At 34.7% G+C, this 12449-nt stretch overlaps 1 protein-coding gene across 4 annotated transcripts in view; it reads right to left on the reverse strand.

Moving 5' to 3' along the window:
• Positions 1-12449, reverse strand: part of LOC126739392 (E3 ubiquitin-protein ligase MYCBP2) — a 714511-nt gene that overhangs the window by 212465 nt on the left and 489597 nt on the right. For all 4 annotated transcript variants that reach the window (XM_050445054.1, XM_050445056.1, XM_050445053.1 and 1 more), the window contains exons 40-42: positions 8217-8461; positions 8001-8164; positions 2398-2478 (exon numbers count right to left, since the gene is read on the reverse strand). In XM_050445054.1, coding sequence (XP_050301011.1) covers positions 2398-2478; positions 8001-8164; positions 8217-8461 — 490 coding nt within the window. The remainder of the gene's footprint in view (positions 1-2397; positions 2479-8000; positions 8165-8216; positions 8462-12449) is intronic.

Genomic DNA, 12449 nt, shown 5'->3' on the forward strand with positions numbered 1-12449 from the left:
TTACGCCGAGTTACTGGAGTTACGCGCCAGTCTGATTTATAATGGCTTCTGAAGACCACGCGGGTCCGTCAAGGAGCTCTGAAAGGGCAAAAAAAAGGAAGTATGATGAATCATATTGTGGGCTTACTGAGTCAGAAGTGAATAATATTCTAGATGAGATGAGTGAAAGTGACTTATATGCAAGCGAGGATGAACCATTTAAAGATAGTGGAAGTGAATACGTTCCTGAATCTGAGAGTGACAGTGAGGCGATTTTTAGTTCCGGAGAAGATGAGAATGATTTGGAAAACCAGAGTATCCCAGAACAGAATACTGATACTAATTTAGACACCCCTGATACTTTTCAAAATGTACAAGATTTTGTTATACAGTGGGATTCAAATGAATTCGTTTCCACAGTTCACCAGTTTGATAGCACTCATAGTGGCCTCCAAAACGAAAGCTTATTGAACGAAAACCGAGAGGTGGAGTATTTTCTGAACTTTTTCTCCGAAGAAATAGCCAATGCTATTGTTGAAAAAACCAATCTTTTCGCACAACAACAAAATGCTAAGAAATGGAACAATATTGACTTAAAAGAGTTCTACGTTTTTATAGCACTTACAATGCTGATGCCACATGTAAAAAAGTCGGACCTGAAAGACTACTGGTCTACAGATGATTTGATTGGAACTCCATTCTTCTGGCAAGCGATGTCTCGTGATCGATATGTGCAAATATTGAGATACTTGCATTTTAGCAACAGCGAAGCAGCAGTGGAAGGTAATCGACTATACAAGATCGAATCCATTGTGAATATGTTTCAAAACAAATTTCAAAGCCAGTTTTACCCCTTCGAAAACATCGTAATAGATGAAAGCATGGTTTTGTTCAAAGGTCGGCTGGTATTCAAACAATATATAAAATCCAAAAGGCATCGATTTGGAATAAAATTATACGTTTTGTGCGACTGTGAAACTGAGTATGTTTTGAATTTCATCGTATACGTTGGCAAAGAGAAAAATAAAAATGCAGATATTGACACAGGTCTAGGTTTGTCGGGAAATGTAGTTGTAAAACTTCTAGAGCCCTATCTCAACAAAGGACATTCATTTTACAGTGACAATTATTACACCAGTCCATATTTGGCAAGCTATTTGTTTGAGCATGAAACTAATAGTTGTGGGACCGTACGTGCCAACAGAAAGCACATGCCGATATTTGAAAAAAAGTTAAAAAAAGGAGAAACTGAATGGAGGAGCAGTAACCATATTTTAGCTCTAAAGTGGAAAGATCGTCGTGACGTACAGATGCTCACAACCTTTCATGAGAATAAAATGATTATTCTTCCTAAAATAGACAGGATTACCAAGGAAAATAAGCAGAAACCATTATGTGTACTTGCATATAACGAAAAAATGGGAGCCATAGATAGAGCTGACATGATGATTAGCAGTGTGGATTGTACTAGAAAAACCATTAAGTGGTATAAAAAATTATTTTTCCACATATTAGATATTTCTATGCTGAATGCTCACGCTTTATGGAAGACTCAAAACCCCAACCACACATCATTTCCTTCATTTCATCTACAAGTTATCCGACAGATACTTCAAAAGTAAGAATGTTTTTTTTTTCTGATGAATTAATATTTGTTATTATTTATAGGTATCCAACAAATTATACCCCTAAACCTGGAGCTTTGCATTGTACTGGACTTGCAAGGCTGTCGGAAAAACATTTTCCAGCGGAAGTCCCTCGAAAAAATGGCAAACTACAACTCAGAAGATGTTGGGTATGCTCTCACACAACAAAAGGGCCTAAGAAGAGAAAGGATTCAAAATATATGTGCAACAATTGTGGAGTCGGACTGTGTGTTACGCCATGTTTCCAAATATACCATGACCAAGTCGACTTTTAGAATGTTATTTTTTTAAATTTATTTTTATTCTTTCTTTTGTATAGAGTTTAAGTTTCAGTCTGTCAATATATATTTTGATTTGTGGAATAAATAAAATCATAAGTGAAATTTATTGTCAGCTTTTTACGTAATTTTTGTAATAAAAAGCCATTTTTTAGAAGTGACGAATATATTCGTCAGCCGCCCATATGCCACTGTAAAAACTCCCGTCTGTGTGGCACGAAACCGACTTTTACCTGCCGTCGTGAAAGGGTTAATCTTCAAACCTTATTAGGTCAAAGAAACGAAAAGTACCTATAACTTCTCTCTAAAATTGCTCCAGTCAAGTACAAATTATAAACTGAGCAATATAAGCTAGTTAGAAGTTCTTTGAACCTTCTAACTCTTTTCTGGGAGCCTTATCTGGTCTTTGCTTACAGATTAAGATAATATCTCTCTTACACACTGTTATTCCATCTCTTTGCCATAAAGTTAAATAAATTTATAAATAAAATTACCCAATGGTGACAACCCAATGCTTCTAGACGATCCATACATCGGAGGGCTGCCGCTACCACTCTCAGGCGGAAGTGCTCTACCTGAAACAAATTGTTTGTTTAAAACCCATATTTAATTGAAAAGGCTTGAAAACGGAAGAAGAAGTTAAAATGAAAAAAGAAAACAGGAGCGCACCACCAGTTTGTGCACTTAGTTGTGATACGACGGTTTTTTGAAGAAGCAAAAACACTTACTTCTCAACTTACGAATAACTCGCAAAATAACTTTCCTTTTCTTAAAAAAACGTATCTTTTTTTTAAACACATCATTAATTTAAGCAATTAGTTACATACAAGATATTACAATTACTATTAAAGTTAAATACTTATTTTGAAAGCTAATATAAATGATAAATTCTTAAACAATGCATTTATAGCATTGGTACCAGAGTTTCACTAATAACTAAACCGCAACACGTGTAGTCTTGTTTTACAATCATTACATCAAATTAAATAATACCTAAATACACATAAAACAATATTAACATTAACTAACAATAATCTTAAGTTTCTTAATAAATCTGTAGTAAGAATTCTCCTGTTTTATTTCAGAATTCAAATAATTAAATATCTGTGAAGCTTCATCAATAGGATTTCTCAGAGCTATGTTAGTTCTAGCATTATTTAGTCTAACATTATTATTTCTTAATTGATATTAATGTATGTCATTTTAATACACAATAATGTGATTGGACTTTTGTAGCTTATGTATAATCTTAAAAATTAATTTTGCCTGCTCCAACTCGCAAATTTTTTCAATGGGCTGTATTTTTAGCATTTCAAAATTATTGGCGTGCATGAGGTAGTCAAGATCGAAAAGGATTTTAATTATTTTATTTTGCAACATTTTAATTTTCTGAAAGTTAGTGTTAGTACATGTGCCCCACACCGAAATGAGATATCTTAATACAGACAAAATATACGCATTATATATTTGATACTTAGCTGAAATACTAAGAAATTCTTTACATCGGTAGAATGCTCTCACAAAAGGTATGATATTTTATTTATTTTTTAATTTTTTTGTTTAAACAATATCTAAATTAATTTTTAAGTTATTTTGGAACAACCATTGACTGTATTTGAATAAATTGTTATTTCCTCAATTAAATAAAACATCGTCATTGTCTGGATACAATAGAGCAGTGTCATCTGCAAATGTAAAATACTGGACATCCAACCCGGCTGACCTCAAACTAAGGACAAATAGTGCATATAGTAAGGGCCCCAGTACAGATCCTTGGGATACAGTTATATGTCAATACTTTACTTTTCTGACCATTTAGGTACACATATTGCTTTCTGTTTAATAAGTAGGACCCAATCAAGGCAAGTACAACCTCCCTAAACCCTATTTTTTCTAATTTATCCACTAAAATAGTATGATTCAGCACATCAAAAGCTTTTCTTAAGCTTTTGATGTGCTGAGATATAAGGGAGAGTTGGGTAATGGTGCGTGGTGGGTAATCGTGCGCACCATGATATTTTGTATTTCGCGGGCTATCCGAAACGCTAAACCAGTGCTGCTCTCTGCAACGGAGTGCCTAAAATGTGTGCGCGACCGTTGGCGCCATTAGTGTGTTTACGATCGCCGAGAGGTTAACCGATTGAATTTTTCTTTATTTTTTATAAGTTTTCGGGGTCAGAAAATAAAACGGTAAGTCCATAATTTTTGTCCAATCGTTTTACATTACTTATATTTGTAAAATCTAGAGTATTGTGAATATTTAGGCACCTTTAAATCATACATTGTTTATATGATTTTGGCCACATCATGTTTTTATAAAAAACAATAACAAAGGGGTAATTGTGCGCAGAAGTGCACGATTCCCCTTCACGTAATTAAATGCTAAGAAGTAATACTACTATTTAATGTTTTCAGATGCTTAGAAATTACACATGAAAGACTGATATCCTTTCTTATACGACGGAAACCCTGCAAAAAGCCCTAGATGCTATAAAGACCGACGGAAGAAAAATTAGGGAAGTAGGAAGATCCTTTAAAATACCAGAATTTACCCTTAGAAAAAAGTTCTTGGAAGATGATCTTAAACTACCTCGATTGGGCAGTAAAACTGTATTCTCTAACGAAATAGAGTGTGAATTAAAAGATTATGTTCTGCTGCTTTCAAAATTGTTTTTTGGGCTGACACCTCATGGTCTAAGAAGGCTTGCATTTAGGTATGCAGAACAAAATAATATTATTCACAACTTTAATCGAGAAAAGGGACTAGCTGGCAAAGCATGGCTCTATGGATTTCTAAAAAGATTTCCCGAGATAAAACTGCGATAGCCTGCGGACACGAGTTTAAATCAGATTTCATCTTTTAATAAAGAATCTGTAGAACTATTTTATTCTAATCTTAAGATTGTTATGCAAAAGTTTAAATTTCAACCAAGCAGAATATTTAAAATTGATGAAACAGGCATTACAACGGTTAAAGTGAAATGTTCGAAAGTTTATGGTGCCAGAGGAGTAAAAAAAGTGGGCTCTGCTATATCTGCTGAAAGGGGAAGGACAAAGAACTGGAGTTTTTTGTATGAGCGCTGCAGGGAATTACATCCTCCCCCATGCTCATATATCCCCGAGTAAGAATGCCAACAACTCTGCAAAAAAATGGACCCTTAGGTGCCTTGTACAAATGTTCAAAGAACGGTTGGATTAACTCTGAGCTATTTGTTGAGTGGTTGTCTCATTTTGCAAAACATGCAAAGCCTACTGCATCTGATCCTGTCCTATTGGTTTTAGACAACCATTCAAGCCATATTTCGATTTCGGCTTATAATTTTTGTAAAGGAAATAATATTAATATGGTTTCTCTTCCTCCCCACACCTTAGATCGTCTTCAGCCATTGGATCTAACTTTTTTAGTCCACTTAAAAATGCTCTCTATAGAGAATACAATCTTCATTTATCTAATTCTGGACATCAAAAAATAACAGAATATGACGTATCTGAATTATTGAACAGAGTATTCATGAAAGTCGCCACCATGGAGAAAGCTGTCTCAGGGTTCCGCACTTTAGGAACTTATCCACTAAATCCAGACAGATTTAGTGGGGATGATTTTACCCCTTCTAGGCAAAACACAAATTGCACTGTTGTTAGCAGCTACGAAAATCACCCACCCTTATCTAGACCAGAAGCTAATGTTTCATTGCCAAATAGTTCTGAACCAGAGGAAAAGGATTCTTTGCCAGAGGCTAGACAAACATCTTTAATTGACTATAACAATCCTCAGCCAGGTACATCGAAAGAGAACTCGCTCCTTTCTATGGCTCCTATACCAACAAAAAAAGTTATTAAAGGAGTTAAAGAAAATGCTAAAAAAAAGCAATGTTCAAAAATCCTTACAAGCACTCCGGTGAGGGAAAAACTAGAAATCGCTGATGAAAAGAAGAGAATAAGAGAAGAAAACTTAAAGAAAAAGGAAAAAGGAAAATCACTCAAGAGAAAAGTATAAGAAAATGTTTTGAAGAAGAAACACAAGATACAAAAACTTAAAGGAAAACAAAAAAGAAAGAGAGAGGCCACACCTGAGACATCCGATGATTCATTGGAAAATGAATTGTCTGAGATATGCGAGGATGATGAGTTAGACGATATTGATGAATTTAACTTCATGCCGCCTTCTCCAAAAACTTCTTCAAAACCCAACGAGATATGTTGTATTTGTGGAAAAGTTGGAAAAAATCGAAACTATGGTACCGCTGTGTTATGTATGCTTCTTGGAACCACGCAGCCTGCACGCCTGCTGATACTCCAGAAAATTACATCTGCGACTACTGTTTAAATTAAGGCTTTATACTGCTGTTTAAATATTACTACTAAAAAAATAACTACTTTAAATGTTAATATTTAAAAATAAATAATTTTTTAAAACAGATATTTCCTGCGCACGATTACCTAACCCTTGCGCATCATTGGACGGGTAATATGCAAAGGGCTTCTTCACTGTTCCCTACTCATTTTTTGCAAATTCCATAGTCTTCCGCCATCTCCTCCGACTTTTCTTCTTACTCCTAAATACAGTGCATCCCAAAAGTTATGTCTTAATCCATTTAAAATTCAGGGGTGTGTTCGAAAAAAAAACGCTCGGACCCGTCGATTTTTATTTCAAGTTACGCATTTTTGTACGTGAAGTTTGTATATACAGGGTTGCTCAAAAATAAATTATGACCATCAACTTCATTTTTTCAAATGGAAGCACCTTTTTTTATTTCATCTTTGAATTTCGCGTGGAATTCTACGTATGTTTCATGCATCATGTCCTATACCTAAAGTCAACAGTTATCGAAAAAAAGACGGTTCATGTAACAAATAAAAAAAAAACAAAAATTAAGTTAAATGTTCAAAATGGTTGCCATTCACGGCTTGACGATATCCAAGGCGATCAATAAAGTCTCGTTGCACATTTTCAATCATTTCCGGAGCTATGGCGTGCACTTCTCTGCGAATTCTCTCTTTCAAGTCGTCTAGATTATTTGGCCTAATAACAAATACCTTCGACTTCAGGTATCCCCACAAAAAAAAGTCCACTAGTGTTAGGGCAGGCGACCTAGCAAGCCATTCGATGGGTCCTCTCCTTCCTATCCACCGATTGGGAAAGGTTTCATCCAAAAATGTACGCAGAGTGGCAGCATAGTGCGGAGGAGCGCCATCTTGCTGGAAAATTAGTTCTTCGTCAGGATAGTCTGGGTCCAATGGATTTGGAAATAAAGCTAGTAATGCTGGAACTAATTCAAATTGGAGAAAATCGAGATACACTAGTCCCGTTAAAGTCTGTTCAAGCAAAAAGGGACCTATTACTCTTCCGCGCAGTATTCCACACCACACATCATTCAATGCGGATTTTCTGTTGCCCAATATCGACAATTTTGTCCGTTCACACTACCATTCAAACAGAACGTGGCTTCATCGGAAAAAATAATATTTGTTACTAAATTATTATTTAGATTGCACATGTTTTGTAAGCGTTCACAAAACTCATTTCGCCTATCGAAATCGTCATTAAATAACTCTTGCACAGGAATAACTTTGTAGGGGTGATATTGGTGCTTTTTAATTATTCGGTGAACTATAGATTTCTCTTTAGGTAAATTTGCCCCAATCTGCGACAGAGGAGTGAATGGATTTTCTTCCAAAGAAAGCAAAACGTCAAGTTGTTCATTTTCATCTCGAGCAGGACGACCAAATTTCGGCAGATCTCTATTTGTCGATAACTGTTGACTTTAGGTATAGGACATGATGCATGAAACATACGTAGAATTCCACGCGAAATTCAGAAATGAAATTAAAAAAAGGTGCTTTCATTTGAAAAAATTAAGTTGATGGTCGTAATTTATTTTTGAGCAACCCTGTATATACAAACTTTACGTACCAAAATGCGCAACTTGAAATAAAAATCAACGGGTCCGAGCGTTTTTTTTTCGAACACACCCTTGAATTTTAAATGAATTTAGACATAACTTTGGGGTGCACTGTATAAACACAATATGTTGCAGCGTTGCCGATCGATATTACTTTCTAAATCATACATAATATTACTATCTAAATCACTTACTGGGCAAAGCAATTGGACTAGAACTCCTACTCATCGGTTTAGGTGAAAAATTGCCTGGCCTGGGACTTTGTGACCTTTTGGGAGTATCTGGAGGAGTCACCCCGTTCCCGTTAGATCCCAACTCTGTTAAAGAGCGCGGTACAGATTCCGAAAACCCTTCATTACTAAAAATAATCAAAACTGAAAGTCAATAATTTTGGTAAAGTTGCAACTTACGCCTGTCCTTCCCGAGCCACCTTAGGTCTGAACTTCGGTTTGTTATTGTCCTTCCTCTCCCTCTTGGGTACTTTGGGGGGCTCCGAAGGATCGAGAGGCTCCCCAAAAATGAACGGGTTAGAAGAGGACAGCTCGTCAGATTTTCCTTTCATGGTAGACGAGCTGCTTTGACCGGAAAATGTAAATTCCGTTCCCGATTTCGGATAGGTAAAGGTGAATCCGCGCTTTTGGGAGTCCGAGGAAACCTAATAAGAATGCAGCAATAAAGAGTTGATTTTTAACATCTGTTTGTGTTGAAAGTGGATAGAGGATTAGAACAAACGTAGATTTTGAAAACAAAATTAGATTTTTACGAAAATTAAAATTTAAGGAGATCTTGAAGAAGAATGGAAAAGTAATAATCTCGTTCTAAGGTAATATAAAGGATGGTAATAAAATTATGTTTTTTTCTTGTAGTTGAATTGAAAAGTTCAACTTTCAGTCAGATTTGTTTTTAATATTGTTGGATAAACTATTCCAGAATAACAGAATTTTCAGACCGCAATATACGACCAATGATGATTGAGAAAAAAGTGGTAAAGAGCATTTTTCATTTCTATTTCTCCTTCTCCGTCTGTAATATAAAAAGAATTTGCAATAGTATAATGTTTTCATTGTACTTGGATGAACTACTTGATAAAAATACAATTTCTAGAATCCAGGCGGTAATATAGAAATAAAAGTAAAAAAAAAATTCAATTCATTCTTACATACTTATCTCAGTACGAGATATATAAAGAATATATTAAAATGACATTTTTTTATCGTAATTGGGTAAACAACCTGATTCTATGCACTAATATTCAGCAATAAAATAAAACGGTGATATGGAAAAAAGTGTAAAAAACTCGTATATAAATAAAAACAGAAGTTATAAGACAAGAACGAAAGATCAACAAATAAAGAGAAAAAAAAACTTTTTACCCTAAGAATTTTCAATACCAAGTAAATGCACTCTAAATTCAGACCTATCTTAGCTCACGGTTGTCAATGGCCCTACGAAAATACCAATATTTCATTTAGATTCAAGAGATTATTTTCCAGTAATGATCTAAGTGATGATTCATCAACCTCGGATCTTGATAATCAAACTGATTCAAAAAGGGCAAGAAAACGTCAAGAAATGAAAGTGAGTGGAAAAGAAATAAAATAAAATCAATGAGAAATAGTGGTAAATCCTATAAAGACTGGCCTGAAAAAGATAAACCAGCAAAAATGCTTAAACCGCCATGTGTAAATTGCCGAACGAAATGTTATGACAAATTTACCGATGAACAAAGACAAATAATTTTTAGCAAATTTTGGGATTTTAAAGATATCAATCAGCAGAGAAATTTTATATTAAAATTTGTTGTCACTATGCCACTTTTTGCTGCTTTAATGCCACCAAAAAAACAAGAAGTCGAAAACGAAAAGCAAAGGACATTGAAGTCCACGTAGACAAAGGAAAGGTAAAGAGGACAGAAATGAACATCACAGTAGTAGAAAAACTTTTACGATGATTTACAATTTATCCAATACTTCAGGCTCAAAAGTTAAAGTTTGTAAATGATTCTTTTTAAATACACTAAGTATAAGTGCCCAGATGGTTAGAACAGCTTTTAATAAAGTTGATTCCTGTGGTTTTGTGAATGAAGATCAACGAGAAAAAGCAACTAAAAACTCGTTACTAGACGAATCTGTTAAGACGTCTATTCGTGACGATCTAAATATGTTCCAGACGGTAGAGAGTCATTATTGCAGAAAAAAATCGAGCAGACGTTATTTACCACTTACTCTAAATATATCGAAAATGTTTAGTTTATTAACGAATACGGCGCAGAATATAATATAGAAAAAAAAGGTACTGAAAGTATGTATAGGCTTGTTTTTAATACAAATTTAATTTGTCTTTAACTTATGTGACATTTGCCATAAGTTTGAAAATAGCACGCCAGAAGAACAATAAGAAATAAATACTGTTTATGAAAGACATTTGGAAAATAAAGTTTTAGCAAGAAATTTAAAAGATAGAGAGAAGCAAAAAGCAAAAGAAAATACGGTATAAAGTATAAAAATACAAAACGGAAGTAGGAGTTGCATATTATAAACTCAAACTATCTACTTTTAACTTCACAATTTTTAATTTAGCATCAAGAGATGCACATTGTTACATGCGGTATGAATGGGTTGCCACAACAAAAACAGATTTTTATTTTCTTTATACCATTTCCTATCTCAAAAATACAGAATACCGATAAGACATACATATTTATAGTAAGGACATACGCAAAGCGAAGGTGTTCGGTTAGCGTAGTAGTAGAAAAAGCCAGTCGCAATATACCAATTTATTCGCCTGAGCAATGGTATGCAGTTGTTAGAGCTTCTAAGCAAAAACAGTCGTATACAGTAGATTGTAGATTGAGAAGGGAGTCGTTTCGGCTGATCCGCCGCTCAGCACTGCTACCTGTGAGATATTTTGTGCATAACTCTACTTGTCTTAGTTTGTCTCAAAAAGTCTTAGACTTCTGCCGTACAAAGCTATATTTTTGGGAGGTAGTTGTCCCACTTCTTGAGGTGTTGGTTGTACCCCTCCTAGGTACTTGAGCCTCTTGCAGAGTTGGGTCGGGCATTCACAGAGCAGGTGTTCTGCTGTTTCTGTGGCATTGCTGCAGAATCTACATTGGTCGTCCTCTGTTATACCTATTGCCTTTAGGTGATATTTCACTGGGCAATGACCGGTTAGGAGTCCGACTGCTGTTCTGATGTCTGATCTGTTCATGTCTAGGAGCTGTTCAGCTCTTTTTCTAGAAGTGGTTATAAACTTTTTGCCTGTCTTAGTCCTGGTGCTCTTCTCCAGTGCAACAGTAATTGTTCTTTTTCCCACCTGTTTAGGTCTTCGGTGAGCCGTATACAGTAACTGAGCTTAATCAAAATGATATATTTTATCTAAGAGACTTGCAACAAAAATCAACACTCAAATGGGATAAAGATCAGAATAATCAAAAAATTAATTGGAATCAGATTAAAAGTGTTAAAGTCATTCCAGATAATCCAAATGAATAGATCTTTTAAAAACAGGGAGAACATCGTTAGATATAAATGTTGGGCAGGCTAACCTTAAACAGCTTTACAGAGCTGCCATACCTCTAACAAAAAAATATGATCATCTGCAATACCTGTGTGAAAAGAAAGCAATTTTAAGTCAATAACATGGATTCTTTCGAAGCCTTCCCTACACAAATGTAAATAATAAGGAAACTGTAGATTCTGAACGTGAAGTCGATTGATTTACTTTTGCTGTTTCATGGCCTTTTTCTATCTTATAATTTTTTTTTGAGTTTGTTAATTATAAACAACTATTTACAAAAGTAGTCTATGTCCTCTATTTCGGAAAATCCTAGAAAGGTAGCTTAAAGAATTATGTAGTTTTAAAGGAAATAAAAAAATATATAAATATACAAATTTTCAAATATTTCAATAAACTAGAACATTTAAAAAACAAAAAAAAGTGTCTCCTAAAATTGTAAATATATGACATAGAATACTTCTGCTCTCAGGGGACGGAATGTTTATCCAATCCTTAAATCTGGTAACAAAAATGACGTTTCAAATTATCGTCCCATCAGCATCTTATAATCTATCTCTAAACTTTGAAAAAGCTGTGAAACTCATGCCATTTACACAGACTTCAACAAGGCATTTGATAAAGTCAATCATACTGTCTTAGTTGATAAACTTGCTAAGCTTGGCATTTGTGGCTCTTTATTACAGTGAATTAAATCATATTTACCCACCGTGAGCAGCAAGTAAAAATAGGGAGCTGTATTTCACCATTTCAGGCATCTTCTGGAGTTCCTCAAGGTTCCCATCTCGGATCCCTGCTTTTCAGTCTTTTTATTAATGATCTTGGACTTCTCCTAAGAGCCTACAGGCAAATCTCTACTCTAAATGATATTATTACTTTGCAAAATGATATAAACACCATATATTGCTGGTGCCAACAAAATGGCATGCTACTTAGCGTAAATAAATTTTGTTTTATGAGATTTAGTAGACAAAAAAATCTTCATGATGTTGATTATTCCATTAACAATGTTGCATTAAAGAGTGTTGAATTGGTGAAGGATCTGGGTGTTTATCTAGATCCAAAGCTTAGTTTTTCTCACCATTTTGATATTATGATCTGTTAGGCAAATAAACTCTTAGGCTTGT

This window comes from Anthonomus grandis, chromosome 8, assembly GCF_022605725.1.
Source record: "Anthonomus grandis grandis chromosome 8, icAntGran1.3, whole genome shotgun sequence".
In the NCBI taxonomy this organism is placed as follows: domain Eukaryota; kingdom Metazoa; phylum Arthropoda; class Insecta; order Coleoptera; family Curculionidae; genus Anthonomus; species Anthonomus grandis.